The sequence below is a fragment of the Megascapheus bottae genome, chromosome 32 (genome assembly GCF_031878675.1).
Source record: "Megascapheus bottae isolate mThoBot1 chromosome 32, mThoBot2.hap1, whole genome shotgun sequence".
NCBI lineage: Eukaryota > Metazoa > Chordata > Mammalia > Rodentia > Geomyidae > Megascapheus > Megascapheus bottae.
The window spans coordinates 2,936,439-2,957,703 of NC_143540.1; the positions used below are offsets into that span (position 1 = coordinate 2,936,439).

At 44.3% G+C, this 21,265-nt stretch overlaps 1 protein-coding gene across 1 annotated transcript in view; it reads right to left on the reverse strand.

Annotated features, from left to right (window-relative positions):
- Positions 1-21,265, reverse strand: part of Clstn2 (calsyntenin 2) — a 337,443-nt gene that overhangs the window by 58,659 nt on the left and 257,519 nt on the right. Inside the window, exon 3 of the mRNA XM_090323491.1 lies at positions 574-769. Within this exon, the coding sequence (XP_090179617.1) occupies positions 574-769 (196 nt within the window). The remainder of the gene's footprint in view (positions 1-573; positions 770-21,265) is intronic.

Below are 21,265 nucleotides of genomic sequence, written 5' to 3' on the forward strand. Positions count from 1 at the left end.
GTTAAGACATAGTTGAGGGGCTGGGAGTTTGGCCTAGTGGTAGAGTGCTTGCCTAGCATGCACGAAGACCCGGGTTCGATTCCTTGGTACCACATACATAGAAAAAAGCCAGAAGTGGTGCTGAGGCTCAAGTGGTAGAGCTCTGGCCTTGAGAAAGTCCAAGGACAGTGCTTATGCCCTGAGCTCAAGCCCGGGACTGGCAAGCAAAAAAAAAAAAAAAAAAAGACACAGTCGAATTCCATAACTGAAAGAATAGACAAGGCTCATGATGAGATGTCTTATAATAGGGAGAAGCATGAGGCACTGTGGAAACCCAGAGCAAAGTCCAGATGAGGTCTTCAGGGAAGAAAAGGCTGAGAGAAGGCTTCCTGGAGGAAGTGGCCCCTTGAACCCTGGTTCTGCAGGCAGAGCTAGGAGGAAACTTCCAGGCAAGAAGCACAAGTAGAATATTCCTAGAACAGAAAATCATTCATGCAAATGGCATTAAGGGGCTTGAGGAGCAGTGTGTGACGCATCTGCAGAGCAAATGAAAGGGGACAGCATCCTGGCTGCTCTGGCCTGGCACTCACTCACTTGTGTGACTTCTTCCAGGCAGTTTCACGGGGCCCGGCACCACAGTCATAGGCCTGGATGATGAATGTGTATTCTTTCTGCAACTCGCAGTCGATGGGACTCTTGGCCCGGAGCCGGCCCTCCCCAGATGTCTTGTTGAGCACCACGGCCTCAAAGGGCAGCTCCTGGCCGTGTATCTTGAATGCACAGATTTCCCCTGTAGAAGGACAGCAGACAGTGAGGAGGAATGCCGGGAATTACCCAGAAGGAAGGCGGCACCTCTCTTGGGCCAGATTCACAAGCCCAGAATCTCCAAGCAATTCATTCCACACAACTTCGAATTCTCAAACAGACTCACTGGTCTCTAGAGATGCAGACCAACACATTCACTTCATGGAGGGTAAAATGGAAATGTCTCAGGTGTGGCAGTGTCATGCACTGTGTATTCCTTGTGGGGAAACAATGTTGAGTCTCTGTGCTGGGAATTGGCATAGCTTCCCAGGTTCTCTGAGTCCCAGCAGGTTTCACAGTCTACTTGCCCTTTGCCCAGTCTGGGGTTAAGGGATTTGCCTATGGTCAAAAGACAAAGGGGTGCAGAGGAAAGGAATCAAAGCTTTTCAGTCTTGGTGCTATGGCAGCATTTTTAGTACCAGAAAGGTAGTCTATGCAATGGTGCAGCATCAGAATCATTTGGAGCCACTTATGCATACAGAACCTCAGGTAGGTCTGGTGGTACATGTCTGCAATCTAGTTATTCAAGAGGCAGAAGACCATGGTCTGAGGCCAGCTACTTTTTCAGGGTCTAGAGCCGGTTAGTGTGAAATCTTGCTTGAAGAAAAAAGGCAGAAGGGAAGGAAGAAAAAAAAGGGGAAGAGACAAAAGAAGGGAGGGAGGAATACAGAATCCCGGACCTCACAGATCCTTTTTTTTTTTGGTTGGGGTAATGTATAGAGGGGTTACAGTTACTTTACAGATCTTTAGAACCAGAATCTGCACTAGAGTGGGATCTTCAAGTCTCTGCTCATTTCCATTTACTCCGGGCTGCACTGCTCACACGTCTCCAATGTCCCTCTCCACCTACCCTTCTTGGTGGAGGCAGGGAATGGCTGCAAGCAGCCATTTTTTCTCTTTTCCCAGTGAGGGTGGGCGTCCATGAGTTCAAGATTCCCCGTGGAACCTGAGAAACTAACTTCTTGAAGAGCTGAATGTGGTGTGAAATTGACGCACTTTTATTCCTTCAGCTGGATTGATGTTTATCATGACCATTTCTCTGCATTCAAATTATAAGGTTCTAAGAGTGTCTCCTCCCCTCCCCCCTCTTTCTTTCTCCCTCAATTGGTAAACAGATATTTATTTCTTAAACCCAGACTGCAAACAAATCCTGTATATTAAATGCAATGTGCTGCTCGTTTGAGATACACCCTCTTCCTATCCGGAGCGAGCCTGTAGGGGTATGAGCACTGTATGATGTGGACAGTGTATGGTTAGAGCTGAGAGGCCTAGATCCAGATTGTAGGTTGGAACTGCCAGTAACTGATAGGTTTAAGCCACATTGTATGGCTTTTCTGGGTCTCAACTGTGCCACCTGTAAGATGGTCCAGCTTACAGCAGGGGGAGGAGCACACTGACTTTCAGATCCTCATCCTTGGTCTGGCACAGATGCCCTTTTGTGACCCAGGTACATGGCCCTGACCAGAAAGAGACAAGTTCAGTGCCAAGGGGGCACCATACTGGACTTTCTTACCATTACCTCAGCCCAGGCTCTGCCCAGAGCTGACCTGGAGGAGGCCACATAACATGACTATCTACCAACCTGCCTGTTTGCGGCAATGAGCTTTGTAAGTCTATCTGGAGAATATCACTTGACTTTTACAACAAATATGCAATGCAGCTCTTTTATACAACTTCTATGATTAAGAGGAGGAGGGAAAGGGAAAGGGGAAAGAAGAGAGGATCAGGAAGGCTAATGACTTGTTCAAGGTCCCAGAACTGAAGTTTAGTCTTGAACTCAAGTAGGATTGACTTCTAAATCCAGTACTTTGCACTTTGACATGCCATCTCCAAACAGCCCCAAAACTTACAGAGGGACCCCTCAGGGATATTTCCAGGAATGCATCATATCCCAATTCAAGTCTCCCTCAGAGAGGCACTCCTTATTTTACATATGGAAAGCATGCCCTGCTCTCCTTCCAACAGTGTTTTCTGTAAGTTCAACCAACAGCAATGTTACCTTTAGGCTTTTGCTTTCCTTATTATTTCTTCGATCTTCAATTTCATTAAGAACATTCCATTTTCCCTACCTGCCCTCCTGGCCACTGCTCAAATATAGTTGAAGAACAAGGGACCAGTCAGACAGGCAGTGGGCCAGGATATAGGAGGAACAAGAGTTCTCATTAGCTGCGGTTGCTCGGGGACACTGGGCATTTCAGCACTCGCCTGTTCTGACAGGCTGAGCTCTGCAGCCTTCAGGGTGGGACAGAGTCATCTGATCCTTGAGTTTAATTTCTGCTCTGAATTAGCTGTGGTTGAATGGATGAACCTCTAAAGGGCCAGCCTTGTGGTTCTATCTTAAGATCAATGCCAGAGTGAGAATATTACCCGTGTACCCACACTAATTCTGGGACATTCTCTGCAGGGCCCAACTCTCACTGTGATTACAAGGCTAATCAGACTGTTTCTGTTTGAAGAGAGTCAAGTTAAACCTAAAATAGATGAGGGTAATTTTCTGTTGGGAACATCTGATCACAACCAAAGCAGTTCTCAAGACTCAGCAATCCTTCACAAGAGAGAGGAGAGAAGGAAGCCCAAGGAGAAAGAAGAGACCCAATGGGGAAGGCCAAGATAAAGTAAACTTCATGCTCATATATTTCTACCTAACTTAGTTCAATTCAATTCAGTCAGACCTCTTTTTTGTGGTGGTGGCAGCAGTACTCGGAACCTGCAGCCTTGCACAAACCAGGCAAGCACTCTTCTGTTGAAGAACTCCATCAAGAAACCAAGTATCTCCACTCTCCAGATGTGTGGCCTATGAAATCTATTGTATGCATTCAGTTTCTGAGGCTTCTTGGGGGTATTTTAGAAAAGGCAAGGTTGCTAATCATGTAGTATCAAGGGCTATACTGGATTACAGAACCTAGATCATGGGTCTGAGGGGAGATGTCACTACTAGGTATGAGTAGGGGTGGCTGATTGATTTCCCTGACTCCACTAGAAAGAGGAGGAAGGGAGGATGGAAGGAAGGAAGGAAGGAAGGAAGGAAGGAAGGAAGGGAGGGAGGGAGGGAGGGAGGGAGGGAGACCCTGTCTCAGGGATGGGGTGATGACTATGTCTGTTGATGGCATTTCAGGGCTTCTATTCCAATGCACTACAGAGGCACAGTGCCCACTGGTCAGTCAAACTCCAATTTGCTACGTGCCATCTTTATTTATTTTTTATTGTAATTAATAAAAGGGTTACATGATATTTGCCAGATAGAAGGTGCATTAATTCACATATATTGATACCCTTTCACATGTCTTGGTCCCCATTACCCCCCCCCCCCCGTCTTGGTTTTCCCCCCTTCTCTACCCATCTTTATAACCACTCCAGATTTTCATTTCCTCACTGGTACAATGACAATAAAATCACTTTGGCCTCTCATATGAAGGAGTAAACTTCTAACACAGAAACCCTCTTCCCCACAGTGCCGAACACCTGGAACCCAGCCACTCATCACACCGACATGCCTAGGGGCATTTAAAGATATTTACAAGGCAGATTTCAATGAGCACCAGTGACTCACACTGATAATCCTAGATACTCAGGAGGCTGAGATCTGTGAGTCACAGTTTGAAACCAGCTGCAGTAGGCAAATCCAGGACATTCTTATCCTTGTTTCCTGCCAAAAAGTAGGCATGGTTCAAGTGGTAAGGTACCAGTACTAGGCAGAAAAAGTGAGAGCACAAGATGGGGAGTTCAAGCTTCATTACCCTCATGGACACATATAGACGAATGGCAGATTTTGGAGAGAAGTAGAAGCGTATTGGATATTAGAAATAGATGAGTTTTATGATTTGATTCTTTGCCCTGAGGGGCAGCCATGTCTATGTGGAGGCTGTGTTTGGTATGGATGCTTACAACTTTGGGAGGAAGATGGGGAAGAGAGGGCCAAGAAAAGGAGTCAGAAAAGAAGAAATCTGATCTACATTAAAACCCCACCCAAGCCTTGGGTGGCCTTGGACTCTACACACGAGAGACAAATGTGAAAGGGCCTGAGAACCCAGGATCTGAACTGACACCTCAGCAGGCAAGAGACAGCTGACAGTTTGAGTTTAGCCGAGTTAGTGGACTGTTGAAAGAAGCTATCAATAGTTTTTTGAAGGAATATGACAACCCAGTCCTCTCAAAAATCACATTCAAAATATCCAGGATATAGTTCAAACTTATTTGATTTATAAAAAGTCTGGAAAATAGGGTCTTTTTTCAAGGAGAAAGACAGCAGAGGTCATGCTTAAAATAATGTTATCTGAATTCTCAAGTGAGTACATTACTTAAGGTCTTAGAAGACCTCAAAACATAAGCAGCAAAATGGATATAATTTAAAGGAGAGATACTCACAATTACAGTAGGATTTCAGTACTTCATTCAGTAATTAATAGAACAAAAACAAATCAATAACCTAAGTAATAGTCACAGTCATATTGTTTTATCGAATGTGGCTAGATTACTACATGCAGTACAGAACACACTGTCATTTCAAATTCACTTGTTGGGTTAAGAGATACCCTATATGGAGCTAAAACATACGGAATACATCATCTGCCCACACAAGAAAACACCAAAAATCTACATTTAACAACTAGAAATCTGGATAAACTCTAGATATCTAGAAACTAAACCGGATCTATCTCAATATAAAAATTAAAGAAAAAAACTGAAAAGAAAATTAGAAAGTAATTAAAAATGAAGACAACATAAGCAGCACATATCAAACCGTGTGGCCTATGGATAAATTATGCTTAAAGAGAAATATACGGCTTAACAAAAACTGTGATGAAATGAACATTCTAAGATCAAGAAGCCAGGAAAAGAAGAGTCAAATAAGGTCAAGGCAAGAAGTCAAAATGGTTATTGTATTTAAATCATATATGAAAGAATTAACATCATGTATGTATAAATATACATATATAATGAATCTCCGCCCATCTGTCTGTCTGTCTCTTTTGCTTGTTCACTTGCTCTCCAGGTCTACATGGCTTCCATGAATTCTATCAGGCATTTGAAAGAGAAAAAACCCATAATTTTTTTTCAGAAAAATAGAGGAGAGTGAAGCCCTCTTTACAAAATTCTTTTCATATACTATTACCATCTTGATATTAAAACCTCACAGATATTCCAAGGAAAGGAAATTGAAGACCTTTAATATAAACAGATACAGACATCTTCATGATACATATAAACAAATTTAACACAACTCTATAAAAGGATCATGATTAATTAGGATTTACATCAAGAATGCAAGATCCAGTCAATATAATTCACTATATTTACCAGATACAGGAGAAAAAAAAATGAACATTGTTTGCATATATGCAAAGAATAATTTACCCAAATTCACCACACAGATGTAATCAAATCTCCCAGTAAGCCAGCCATAAAGGGAAACTTATTTAAACTGATAAAGGGCATGTAAGAGAGACCTCAAGTTAGCACCATACTAACAGTACAGTGTTGAATCCTACCTTAGTAAGGCAGGATGTCTGCTCTGTTTAGTAGTTTCTGAGTACTTTACTGGGGAATAGGCACTGTGCCAAGGACTTTAGAGTAAACCTTTCACAAGAACCAAGCTTTCTTCCCTCATATGGATTAAAAAAACCCCTGCAGCACAGAGGTTAAGAAACATTCCATATGCCACCCCATAGCCATAAGCCAGAACTGGAATTTGCCAACATAAAGACAGGCTCACTCCTGTCTTCTCAGCAGTGTAATAGCAATTACCACAGGAAACTAGAGGCAGGTAGGAGCCAATGTGTCTGGCTTTTTTTTCCCCTCTCTCTTCTTCACACTTTTCTCTTCCCACCAGCTCTTGTACAAAAATAATTGTGGATGCTCTTTGCATGCGAGGAGGCTGAGCCAGGCTAGACAGGACATGGGCTTCGGAAAGAAGCAGAGGGAGCTGCCGTCTGATTTACTTCTCTCCATCAAAGCATGAAGCATGAAGCATTCAAATCACAATGGTATTTTGCTATGAGAAGTGAGCCTAATTTGCTCATTTTCATTATTTAGAGGCAGTTAATTAAAAACCCAGCAGATATTTGTCTTGCTGTCTCCCTTACCCATGATTTCTTGCTGCTGCACATTTGTGGCATCATGGTTTTATGGTCTGACACTCCAGGCATGGGTTCCTTATGTTCCTGACTCCTATTACCTTATTCTCAGATAACACACTGAAGCAGTGTTAAAGTTTCAGTTGCTTTGAGCAGCGAGTGCATAGGAGGGCTGGGATCAGTGTCTTCATGGGGAGACCATGCAGTTGTTTTTTGGACTAAGTTGATCCAAATATATACTGGCTCGTAATTGGGGATCTGAGTCCTGGGTCTGTCTGTCCATCCATCCCATAATCTATTAATGATGGAGAAGGAACTTCTCTGCCCCAAAGTGGCCCTTGTCAACTGATAATATTTATATAAAAAGCTTTCATGTTATAAGTCATATAAATTTTACAATTCCTCTATTAAGTATCCAAACATCATTTAGTATGAAATTACTGATGCACCCTTGAGTAGAATCAATGTTCTAAGAGTACATGCTGCTGCAGATTCTGAGGATTCACGGCATTTGTGGCACGTGTCTCTGGTGAGCTCTGTACTTGTCTGATGAAGGCCACTCTGGGCACAGAGATGTCCTGTTTTAGAATTAATTAAAGGTGAGCCTCAGATAGTCTATTGACAATAAATGAGCAAGATTTCTAACATGGAAATCTGTGAAAAGCGAAAAACCATGGCAACTAGCAGGCTTTAGCAATTTATCTGCAAAGAGAAAGTATACTAGCAGAAAGGTTTGTAAGCTGCTTGACCAAGAATTTATGGGGTAGATGGCATAGCCATCAGTATCCTTGGTTGCCCACAAATGAGCCATCCTCATGACCCTTGGTCAATTAACAAAATGTTTTCTAGTAAAGCTGCTGGGAGAACTCTTACACAAGCTTCAAAACTAAATTTAGGAAATGAAGCGATGGCTTAAGTGGTAGGGTGCCAGCTTTGAGTGAAAAAGCCAAGTGAGAACAAGAGGTCCTGAGTTCAAGCCCCAGTACTGGCCCAAAACAAAACAAAACAACTAATTTAGGCATGACCTTTTCCTAGCTGCTGTTCTGGCTTCCTAAGCTGGGGTAGGGACCACCTCTTTGGTACTCCATGGGGCCCTGTATCTCCGTTCCTCCCTTGGTGCCCAAGAGTGTATGGATCAAAAAAAAAAAAAAAAAAGACTATCACCATTGTTGAGGAAAAGGCCACATGCACTCAGCAAGCAGAGCGCTTGGGGATGTACTGCAGATGTTCCATTTCCCCATAGCACTCCCCAACTTCCACTAGACACACAGCCTTTCAACAACTCTAAAATTGTCACTTGATGGGCTCACCTAAGCCCATTCACTTTTCCCTGGCTTTTGGGGGTGACCAATTGCCTGTGGGGAGGGGGTTTTCTACAAAATAAAGAGTAGGGATCAGCTGGTCACACAATTAAACCCAACTGACCATATTGTGGGATCCACTTCGAGTTTCTCCACGTCAATTCAGCTGCATTCAAGCACGGGCACGTAAAAAGTCTTGCTGTGCAATTTTCTCTTGGATTTTTAAATTGTTATAAAGGGGATGTTCATAGTTTTGATTTTAAAATAAAATACTTTCTGGTAACACTTGGTCCAAACTGTGTGTGATACATCTGCCCATCAAGCAGTCTTTCTGTATTCTTCTTCCCTCCAGGCTGGTGGTATTCGCACAGCTCTTTCCTCAGAGTTATCTGAAGCAGGAATCTTCCTCATCTCCCTGATTTTCTTTCTGCCACAAGGCAGAATATTGGTTGACTGTCAAAAAGACGAAGTGTTGGTATATTCAGAGTCAGACTAGAATCTCTGCTGTCAAGAGCCACTTGGCCTAATGGACAGCTCCAGCATCGCTAACTGTGCCCCAGGTCCAAGTGCACCAACTTCCCTGGCTTCCACCTCCTCCGAAAGTGGAAAGCATGCCAGAGTCTATCTCTTGGTCCTTCTGAAGTTTAACATCAATGCAGCAAAGAGCTTACAGCATTTTGCAAAATGCAGGGTAAGTGGGAGCAATCTCACCTCAGCAGGAACAACTTCACATGGACAGGGAAAATACACTTCTGCTTTTAATCTTCTAGGACCAAAAAGAGCCTCAGAGCAGGTCACCATCCTGTGTCCAAAAATCTCAGCAAGGAGTTTTGCCTTTCATCTCTTTGCCAGTTTGTTGTCAAGCCTTTAATCAGCTGCATTGCAAGGTCTGTCTGGCCCCTCCCCAGACCCTGGCTTGCTTCTATAGATCTCTGCAATGAGCCATCATGGGTGGGACTTGGGTTCTAGAGCTCTGCTCCTGCATGATGCCATTTCTGAACTTGGAGCTGCTGGCTTGTTAAATCACAGAAACAAAAATGGATCCATGGCTGGTCATTGGTCATTGAGCTGGACCCCTCTGCCTACCAGCAACCCCACAGGGCTTTCCTCCCAGTTGACTTATGAACCGGACAAGGCCCACAGTAACCTGGACAACTTGCTCAAGGTCACATTGCAATGTGCCTGATCCTTTTCCTGGCTAAGGAGCTGGGCTTGTACCAAGCTTGAAGGGCCCTGCAATCTGTGAGCTACTGGGTGTGAATGCAAGAGTTCATATTTCCACTTCTTGACAAGTCTCACCCATAATCCATATGTTGTAGTAAAGTTTCCCAAGGCTCTGGTGCAGAACCCCAAGGGAATAGAGACATATTTTAAATGTTTAATTCAAGTTAAGGCAAGTGTCAGGAAAAAAATCCATATTTTGAGCCATGTAAGAAAGAGAAATAGCAGCCTGATCGATAGAACAGAAGTATATAGACTCTTTTCCTGTACCATCAATTCTTGGAGCTAATAAGTCAGTGTCTCAGGAGACCATTTCAAAAGTTCAGAGTTCTGTTGCCTACAGGGTATACCTCCAACCTTCTTCCCTTATCCAAGTGAGTGGGAGCAGAAGGCCTTCCCCCACCCTGGGGCCAGGTGACACCCCCGAGGTGTCTCTCATCAAGGCCAGGACTGCTCAGTGGATAACAAGAGCCTCCATGGCGGTAGGTCGGTGAATACTTCATTTCCCCGTCATCAATACAGCCCGCCACACCCCCACAGAGACATGCAGATTAAAATGTTAAATCAAACTCAGGAGAGAAATTTGAAAATCAATTTTAGGTTACTGCAGAAAAGGCCAGAGAGGATAATTAAGACTCATAACTCCCAGCTTTAAGCCAGCTGCTTCATTTTCTAATTCTAGAGCAAAATAAAACAATTATTCCAAAAAAAAAAGAATGAAAGAAAGAAAAGAAAATCAGCCAGTGTAGCTCAGCATGCTCCCAGGGCTGAGAGCCAGTCACTGAGGTTCATGGGTCAAGGGGCATGTCCTTTACAGGGCCTATCTATCAGCAAGCTGACAAGGTATTAGGATAACTAACTCTGAATTTCTTGTTCATGTATCTTTTTTTTTTTTAAATGACAACAGGAAGCAAATGCATGTATAAAACGTTGAGTGTTTCCAAGTTTACAGTAAATAACTTGAAAGTGCTGTAAATTACCCAAGCCCTGGGTGTCAGGAGCTAATGTTTTCTGAATGTAACTCATTTCTAGCACAGCCAAACTCTGCTTTGACTTTTTTTCCCCTTCCCTTCCCAAAGATATTTGTATTTGAGGTGCTTTGCTCTGCCTCTAATTTGCCTATTGTGATTGCACTGAGGGGAAAAAGCGATGCTAATAGGATGCTTCATTTCCTCACTGGACCAATGCAAGGTAAATTACAGCCTCGGGATCCATCTCATTGTATCGTAAATACTCCTTGACTGCTTCTGGCTCTTCATGCAAAACATCTGCATGCATTTCACCTTTCAGGTACCTTGGAATGGGGAGGGTGAGGCGGAATTTTGCTCTGTCTCTCCGTCTTTCTCCATGTAGGAAGTATTTATAGAAAGTCCTGGAGGATTTGTCTCCCAGGTTCCTCTGCCAGGAAGGTCACTTGACTGTACTATTCCCAGTGAGAATCCAAAATCCTACACATCCCAGAAAAATAAAATCGACCGAGTCATCTTGGCAGCTCTCTGGAATTGCCCGTGTTTCTTTTATCAAATGGGAAATGTGCCTAGCATGTTTCTGTGCACATTTATCTGCAGTTGTACACATTTATCTACTCCTGCTTGGCAAATATTAGTTGATCCAGAACTTTCAGGATAAGCCTAGAGGACAATTATTTGTATCTTTTGTACCCCTCAGAGCCCAACACCTCCATGTAGGGGATAGTAGGAAGAATTAGTGGGTTATACACCAATGAAAACAAAGGAACAGTTCTTATGGAAAAGGAGCTAGAAGAAGAGGGCATTTTCTGACCACCCAACTGTTCTGAAACAGATAGACATCTCCCTGTTATAGGTGGATTTTCTTCCCTCTCCCCCCATAGGGGATACAATCCTCTTACATCTCCCACAGAGCACAGTTTTGTGACTCATGTTTGAATGCTTGGAATCTGTGTCAGGAGCATAACTCTATGCTTTCTCTCTGACCTCAGTTCTGTGTGGAAAGAAGACTGAGTTGTTGCGCTGATGGTCTGACTATGGCCTGCATTATAAGCTGAATGGATGGCTATATCTCTTTTCAAGTATCTACATTTAAACCTATACCCCAAAGTGATGGATGACGTATTAAGAGACAAGACTAGCTGGGCACCAGCAGCTCAATGCCTGGAATCCTGCCTGTTGAGGAGGCTGAGATCTGAGGATTGAGATTCAAAGCCAAACCAAGGATGAACACTGTCTGTTAGCTTTTCTACTCAAGGCTGGTGCTCTACTACTTGAGCCACAGTCCCACTTCTGGCCTTTTGGTGGTTAATTGGAGATGAGTCTGACAGACTTTCCCTTCCTGGCTTGGTTTCTAATGGTGATCCTCAGATTTCAGACTCCTGAATAGCTAGGATTACAGATGTGAGCCACTGGTTCCAGGTTTAGAAATTTTCCATTTCTATCAAGTCTCAGGTATTCTTATCCCTTTTATTACTTGGATATTTTTATCCTTCCTTCCAGTGCTCCTTTACTGTATGGTATTAGCATAAAGAGCTTGTTCTTTCTTCTGCTCAGACTGTTCCTAAGACAAGGGACAACCCTCACAATAGGCTCCCACACGATTCTGCCTCAGAGTTTCTGTCTGTTTTGTAATTAAAGAGCATAAAAGACACTAAAGAAACTGCCCACAATCAACAAAAGGATGAATCAAAGCAAAAATCCATTTAAAACAGCATAAAAGGCAAATAACAAGGCTAAAATAAAAACGAGCAAGATAAAACCAAAGCTGAAAATAAAAAGTTGAACATGAGAGAACTAGATAAAATATAAGCCAGGAATAAAAGTAAAATGGGTTGTATATATATATAAAGAGAGTCATTAAGTTGTAAGTCAGCTGAGAACAAATTAAAATACCAGAAACAAAGGAGCAAAGTGAATACTAAAAGAATATAATCTACAAACTATAAAACTAGGGTAATCAGGTAATAAAGCCAAGTAGAAGGAAGACAGAGTTCTCACGCAGTTCAGGCCTAAGACTGATTCCCAGGAGCAAAACGCATCCTAGCTGTGCCAGCTATACAACCTCCCGTACTCTCCTTTTCCTAGGTAAAAAGCCAGTAGAGAGTAAAAGCCTTAGAGAGTAGGACATTTGTTCTGTCCCTCTGAATTCTCTCCATCTCGGATCACTGACACACGAGGGAGAAGACACAGCATCTACTTCAGTCCCCCTGGTATTTTGCAACCCATCCACTGCATTTTGAGAGGAACAAGGACCACAGCCCCCACAGGCGATCCAGATTGCATTAAGTATGAAGACCACAAGCTGCCACACCAGCTCCTCTACAAGGCAGGGACAGCAGGTGGGGAGGGAGGTGGGGACAAAGTGCTTTGGTGGAAGGAACAACACAAATTAAGTCTGAGGAAGCCAGATACTGGTGTGCTCTGCTCAGGGGAGCTGTGAGCAACCAGTGGGATGAAAGAAAGAACAGGATGACTTTGGAGAACTGACCAGAAGTAAGGCTACAGAAGAGATATTCTGAGCAGGTGGTTGACAAACATGAGATTTGTGGCTAGTGACAAAGGCAAGAATGTCCAAGTATGGAATTCCAGGCAGAGCCACAGTAGACTAAGTCTGCTCCCTCCCAACTCTGGGTCCTGCCAGGTTCAGGGGCTGCCGGGGGGGGGGGGGGCGGAGGGAAGGGGCGGTGGTCGCACATCCATCCTAGTTCTTTGTAGGAAGCCCCGCTCTAACCAGACTCTCCCATCATAGGACTTGTTGCTGGCTTGGTCTGTAGCCATCTTAACACCCACCATAAACAACAGCTCTGTTCAGTTAACATGGGACAGGCTCTAGAGTCCCAGGATCAGGGCAAGCTTCAGGTAGCATGCTCACCTCAGTGCTACTGCTTCCTTGGCTACATTTATTTTTTAGCACATGCTGCTAAACCTATTAGACCGTAACTATTTTATTATAGATAATCCTGGAATTAATGAGTGTATGTGCAAATCCCTCAGGTGAATGTCAGGACTTAATGGCCTTCTTTAAGAAGGTTGTATGGGGTGATGAGTATTGTCATTTGTGGGCTAAGCTTAAGCTGAAGACACCAGCTATCCAGACATAGGTGACCTTTGGAAGGCAGGACTTGGGGACTGATTGGCAGGAAGGTCCTAGGGACATCAAAGATGGGTAAGGCCTGAGAAAACTGGCTTGCGTATTTAAAAAACAAACAACAGCAACAACAACAAACCCTGGGTCAGGCGCTGGTGGTTCACATCTGTAACCCTAGCTACTCAGGAGGATTGCAAGTTTGATGCCAGCCTAGGCAGAACAATCTATGAGATTGTGGTTTTCAATAAACTACTCAGAAAAGGCTGGGAGTGGTGCTGTAGCTTAGGTGGTAGTGTTAGCTTTGAGCAGAAGCAGCTCAGAGACAGTGCCTAGTGCCTCGCTCCAGGACCAGCAAAAAAACAAAAACAAAAACCTTGCAGGTGGCTTACTTGGTAGGTAAGGTGACAATTCTTTAACTACCAATCCCTGCCCCCATGCAGTTCCCTGGGTTCCAGCCAAATAGATGGCTCTTCAGAGACCTCTATAGATTTCAATATCAACCTTCCAGGATCACGTGTCTTCTAGCTCTGTCAAAGCCAATTCCAATGTACCTTCTGCCCCCCTTCACTTCTATTGGTGACTTAGTTCCTGGCCCCAGATGTACCTGCCAGGACTTGGCGGGCCTGTGTCACCTGGCTCCCTTTGTCCTTTAGAAATAGCTGTGCCAGAGGAATTGCCAGTGTAATATGTCACCTCTAAGAAGTGAGAAAATTCCTGCAGAATTCTCTTGCAAGAAAGACAGCCAAGGTGTTTCCACTTAGCAGGTGTTTAAATTTGTATGAGACACCAACTTAGTGGCCATAACAGGCCTTTGGGATGGGCCTTTGATAGCTGGTGTCACCAGGCTCACCAGGCTGCGTTACTGGAGGTAGGGTGCTGTGTGCACTTGGGGTGCTGTGTGCACTTGGGCTGCTGCGGGAATGTGTGAACAAGGAAATATTCTGTTGGAAGAAATCAAATGTGCCACGGGCCCCGCATGGTCCCTGCTGGGAGCCAGGCAGCAGAAAATGAACCTTGACGTATGCATTTGTTCTTTCACATATCTGAATGACTACCTTTTTGTAGCTGTATGAACTTTCCACTTACACTTGACTCAGGATGAGGTCATGTTCAGTAAATAAAGTCTTCTCAGGCCAGTGGAATCATATCAAGGCCCCCTTCCTCCACCATCAAAGCAGACACAATGCTCAAAATCTAGCACAGCCAAGCCAGTAGCAATCAGGTAGCAGGATTTCCACGATGGTCCTCCTCCACACTCATGAGACACCAGACCACACACCAGACAGTGCTGGGTCCTTATCCAGACTGAACATAAGGCCCCCTTAAGTCTTTGATCTGGCGGACCAGGAAGAGCAGAGATTTCTACTCTTGGCAGTATCTTGATCTGACCTTATCAAGCTTGATTTCCCTTCCACTCAGCTGCTCATGAAAAAACAATCACCAATCTACGTATTCTAGAGGCTCTTCTCTGGACTATCATTTCCTCACACATCCTCTCACCTGTAGCCCTGATTAGCAGCCTGGGTTTTGCTGGAGAGCAACTGCTCTTTAGAGGCAATGCTTATTAATGCCTAGGATAAATATGTAGCTTACATTTTGATACACAGGCAGTATACATCTGTAATCTAAAGTGAACCCCAGAAATAACTGACAATAGACTTCCTATCTTCTCTGTACAGTAAGGGACCTTCTGTGTCTCTATATGGAGGGGCCCCTCCATGTGTGCCATTAATTCCTAGTGGGTAATACAGGGCTGGGTAACGTAAGGGAAGCGGACTAAAAGCTTGGAGAGGGGACTATGACCACAGGAGCACTAAAGTGGTGTTCAAAGTGGATGGGCCATTATTGAGTCCCAGTTGATGTGATGGAGCAAGAGTAGAGGGGTGATGGTGTCAGAGATTCGGGTTTTAGCCTCAGCAAATTGTGATATGAAATCTCCTGACTTTTACATGTTGAAATCCAAACAAAATGAACACACAGTGGTTTAAATGCAAGCCAGATGGTCAACTAACCAGACTGTTTCTAAGCCAGGAGGATAGAAAGTACACTGTCAAGGCAAGCTTCCTAGAATGAACTGGTCTTGTTCAATTTATACTGACCCCAGATTTAACCTGGTAAATACCAGAGGCCGCCCTGATGGACACCCTGCTTCTTACTACGAAATGCAGGTTCACACAGGCCCACGACACAAAGCTATCACTCACTTTCAGTGTTGGCGTACAATAGCTGCTGATGAATTTCACACAAGACAATTAAGTTGTAAGCTGTAACAACTGAGTTGCCTACTCTCTAATTCATGAATTTTGTTCATTCTTCTTCTTCATCAAAATAAATGGCTCAGTTGTTGCTGGGTAACAGCGCAGCCACAATCTAACCAGAAATAATTCACTTTTTTAAAGACAGTCCCTAAACTTCTGTGTGAAATGGACACCATGACCCAATGAGAACATCAAACTCTACCCCACAAGGAGTCCATCTATGTCAGAGAAGAGGAAACAGTAAGTCGGAATGTCTCAAAGTTGAGTGCTGAGGGTGGCTAGTCAACCAGGATGCTGCAGGAACGTTTCTTTGCCTTTCTGTTTTCTTTAATGCCTACACAGAACACAGTGCTATTAAAAATAATGCTGACATGCCCATGTGAAATGAAGAGCAGGCTTTGGGCATCTATAAGGACAAAGCTTAGCAGGCAAGCCTGGAATCTCTGTCTACTTCTCCAGCCTTAAACCCATCAACCTCTGGTGCTGCTAAAGCTCAAGGTGACATATTACACTGGCAAATCCCCTGGCACAAGTCCAGAGCAGTCTGTTCAGCTGATAGTTTTTTCTTTACTTCCCACTGTGGGCAGTCCTGATCAATGCCAAAGTTCCAGGAGGATTGAGAGGTGAAGAGAAATCCCAGGATACGGGGCAGGAACCCAGGAGGCAGGAACAAACAATCACTAATCCTAGGCTAGGATTAAATAGTAGTTACAGAGCCCTAAAACCACTGGCTATGATGAAGGAACCAGCCAACAGTTCTTGATCAGAGACACATCCAGCCTACCGTGGCGAGAAGGGAGGGCATCAGGGCAATGAGTAACTGGAACAGATCCCCTACTTTCCACTGAACCACAGCCTGGCTCTGATGGGTGGACCCATCAGAAGCCAGAGGCAGACAGCTCGCTGCTGCTGCTCAATGCCCAGGACACTGAGCAAGGCAGGAGAGGATGAGGATCACCCTGAAGATCAAACACTACAGCAGACATGCCTCTAGTACTTCTTTATCCAGTTTGGCCATCTCATCAGGGAGGCCTCCCTCAGGCTTACCCCAGCTACCTTCCCAGGCTACCTTGTGCATCACTATTCTGCCAGGGCACAGGGACTATCTTAGGTGATAAGCAGGCACATAAATATTTTAGGTTATACATATGAATAGATGAAGCGTCCATTTCAGAACCCTATGTGTGCTCCAGACCTTGTTATAAAATGGCACAGAATCTACCTACCCACATTTATGCTTCAAATCATCTCTAATAAACTTACATTTCCTATCAATTATTACTATGCAAAAGCTATGTAAGCATGTATATTGTATTACTTAGGGAGCAACAAGAGTAAGTCTGTACATGTTTAGTGCAGGTGCAAGTTTCAAAATATTTCCTATCTGCTGTTTGAATCTGCAGGTGCTGAACCTGTGGACACAGAGGCCATGGTATCCTCTTACTTGCTAGCAGGGCCCCAAATATCCTCATATTTGGGTAATGAGCTTCACAGTTATAATGACCTAGTTTAATAAGGATTCTTCTGGCCATCTTCTCCCCCAACACACACCAAAACAAAAACAAAAACAAAAACCCACCTGGAATGCTCTCTTTCAGATCTTGTGGTCTAGAGAACAGATTGACTCCCTCCCCCCCCCCCCCCGGCGACAGAACACTGAGCCATGCATTCCTTCTTTTGAGCTAGGACAGTGCTATATTCTGAGCCTCGCTACCCCAAGCTCTAGGGTCAAATGTTGGAATCAGGCCTACCAACCAGAATCAAGCATCCCTGTGAGGGAGCTACTTCCATTCAGATTTTATAAGAGGAGAAACTGAGGCTGACAGAGTTTGGCAACCATACCAAGACTGAATAACCAAAATAAATAAATAAATAAATAAATAAATCAGGGCTAAAAAACCAGACCTTTAGGGACCTGTCACATTGAACATGTCCACAAGCAAATATGAAGAAATACATTCAGGGCATAAGCACGAAAAACTCAGATAGTTGAAGTAAAATAGCTTCTACCTTTTCTTCTCTTTTCATCTCTTTTCATTTGCCAGTCCTGGGCCTTGAAGTAAGGGCCTGGACCCTGTCCTTGAGCTTTCTCAAGGCTAACGCTCTATCACTTGAGCCACAGCTCAAAAACCACTTCTGTTTTTTTTTTCTGTGTATGTGATACCGAGGAATCAAATCCAGGACTTCATGCATGCTAGGCAAGCACTCTACCACTAGGCCATACTCTCACCCAAGCTTCTACTTTTTCTAACCCTGAAGTTCCAGATACATTTCTCCTTTTTTGAGTACATGAGTCTGGACCTTGGGGAAGGGGTAGGCTCACTACAAGGTTGAGTAATCTTTCATTGCTTTTTTTTTTCTTTTGTGGTCATGGAGCTTGAACTTGGCCTGGCCTGGGCCCTGTCCCTGAGCAATTCAGCTCAAGGCTACCATTGCCCTACCCCTGGTCCTGGGCGCTGTCCTTGAGTACTTTAGCTCAAAGCTACCGACCTACCCTGGAGTCAAGCCCCACTTTCCATTTTCTAGAGGTTAATTGGAGATAAGACTCTCAGGTCCTTTTGTGCCCAGGCTGGCTTTGAACCTTGATCCTCAGATCTCAGCATCCTGAGTAGCTAGGATGACAGGTGTGAGCCACTGTGCCTGGCATATTGCTGGTGTTCTGTGGGGGCTGTAAGATAGAACCCCCAGGGCCTCCTATATTACCTATATCACTTTAGCCTCATCACCAGTCTACACCAGGTTGTTCTTCACAAGGCCTGCATAACTTGGCCATAGGAAGCCTACTTTTTGATCCCATCTGAAACTGTCCTGTCCTTTTCTCCTGCGTACATGGCCTAGGCCCCGTGCAGTGTTGGCCATTCCTCTGAGTCAGCCATTCTCAGGACTCAGTGATCACCATCTCCTACTTTTCCAGTTGCCAGCCCGTCCCTGAAGTGGGATAGGAAAATCTTAAATATACAAGAAAGGACTCAAGACAGAGGACAAATTTAAATGGGAACTAAATTGGCTGGGATTCTGAAAAAGACCCGAGTGTCTGACTGCTGCTGAGAGCAAAGTGGATTCCAGAGCAAATGAGATTAGGGTCCAGTGCTGGCAGCACCTACCTGGGTGAGATGGCACAGATGAGCTAATGACAATGCAAAGAACTTTTGCTCCAGGGGTCCTCTCAGTGCCTTTGTATAACATCAGCCCCCCAGGGGCTTATATATTTTAAGTGTTTTGGTTTTGACTAACATTTTTCTCTTAAACTATTAAATTCATTCCTCTTCAATTGCACTCAAGGAAGAATGAATGAGTCCTGTCTCCCCTTTTCTTGACTGATTTTAGGGGAGATTAGCGATCAGATTGATCACTCTGGACCAAGGTGAGGGTGGGGTGGCTCCTGCTGTATCGTGCCACACCAATGGTTGCCTCTATTTCCCCTGCAAGATAGTGGCTTCTGGGCTGAGAGGGTCAGCAGACTGGGAACGTGCATGCGTGAATCTCTCTGATATCCAGGATATGGAAGAGTGGGGCACAATGGCAAAGGCACTGCATTTTCCCTCTTCCTGGGATATCTTTGGTTATTATAGTCTCCACACTGTGATAGTATGAATGACATGAGCAACTGAGAAGACGTAGTGATTTTTGACTCCTGGTTTCACTGGGTTCAATTCACAGTTCCTTGACCTCATGTGCTTGGGAAGAACATTCCAGTGGTGGTGGTGTGGTGGAGCGATTCTTCACTGCATGGTGAAGCCATGGGACCCAGGAGGGGACCAGGCGCAAGGAAGCACAGCCAGTGACCCACCTCCCTAAGCAGGTTTCTATTCACATTTTGGATCCATCAGTGGATTCACTGAGGCAGAATCTTCCTCCTCCTCCTCTCAAATGTCCTGGCAGGCACACCTAGAGGCATGCTGGTATGCTTAGGTTCTCAGACACTTCTCCAATCTCATCAAGTTGACAGAGAAAATTCACCAGGTGGGCCAGCTGGCAGACAAGCAGCTGTGTGTGCAGGGCCAAGAGGGTAGGGGTGTTCTGGTTCAATGTGTCCAAGCTTCCTTCTGAGAATCACAGTGAGACATTGTAAGCAGAATATAATTCCTGGGGAGATACTCCCCCATTTTAGCCCCAGGGTGTCGATTTGCATCTTGTTTTCTCTCTACAACTTCCCTAGGCTTTTGGAACACCTATGTGATTCATGTACAAGAGAAAAACTTTGGTTTTAAATGGGCAGCTCTCTCTTCCCCACTCTACCTTGGCCACAGGCCTGCTGCAGGCCCTCCAGAGTCAGATTCTAAAATCCTTGATTCTACCCTTGACCATCTGCATAGCCTGGAGTCAGTCCCTTTCCCTGCCTCAATACTAGTCTCTCTCTCTCTGTGCACCATGGAGAAGTGTCCTACATGTCAGTCTCGAGACTCTTGGAGTGGTTGTTTCTGAGGAGCTATTTTAGAAGTATTGTCCTTTTTTGCCAGTCCTGGGCTTGAGCTCAGGGCCTGAGCACTGTCTTTGGACAGTCAAGGCCAGAGCTCTACCACTTGAGCCTCAGCACCACTTCTGGCTTTTTTCTATGTATGTGGTACCGAGGAATCGAACCCGGGTCTTCGTGCATGCTAGGCAAGCACTCTACCATTAGGCCAAACTCCTGGCCGAAGTATTGTCCTTTTTGAGATAGAGCATATGCTGAACTTCTTCATTCCATTTCCTGAGAAGTGACATTCCCCTTTATGTTTCCATATGGTCTCTTCCCTTAGTGTAGAACATGACAAGTGAATGCTTCAGTCATTTGAATTTCTGTTCAACTGAAAACTTCTCTGAGAACTTTCTGGTTCACCCTCATCAAAACTGTCTTTCCTCTTCTCTAAGTATCTGTGATCATATCAGCTAGGCTTTTTATTTTTTAGGTATAGTTTACTTATTCACTTTTCAATTTACTCTCTCAACCATGCCCCCTGAGCCTCCCTGCCAGGATGTCAATGCCTTGAAATCAGAGGCTTCCCAGGAATGGCAGAGAGGAAGCCCAAAAAGTATCTGTAGATGAACGAGCAAATGAGAGGATAAGGGAAAGAAGTAAGGAAGGAAGGATCACAGGAGGAAGATGAATCCTTATTGCTTGGGTAACTTATTTCCAGGACATGTTTTTTAAAATATACCTGTGCTTCTGGGTGTAGAAGGGGAAATTTTATGAAGGGAAACTACTATTCAAGGAGAGTTGGCAGTCATGTCTTACAGATGTCCCAGGTCTCAATGACTAACTCTGGCCAAGAGGATAAAGTTGGAAGTGAAAACACCAAGTCTCTACTATCATATCTACTGGGAAAGCACTGTGACCAAGATTTCCCAACCAAGCAGAGGGGGAGACAGCTTTCCTTTTCAACCTAGCTCAACAGATTTGAGATCCTTCTACGTATTCGCTGCTCTGGCAAACTACACAGGAGTAATTATGTCATTAAGTTATTATAAACAATTAGCACCATAGTTAGTTTATTGTGAATTAGGCAGAGAATCAAAAGACTCATTCTTTTTTTCCCCCCTTTTCCTTTCTTAATGTGAGTATACATAGTGTTTAGCATCGGTTCAGCCC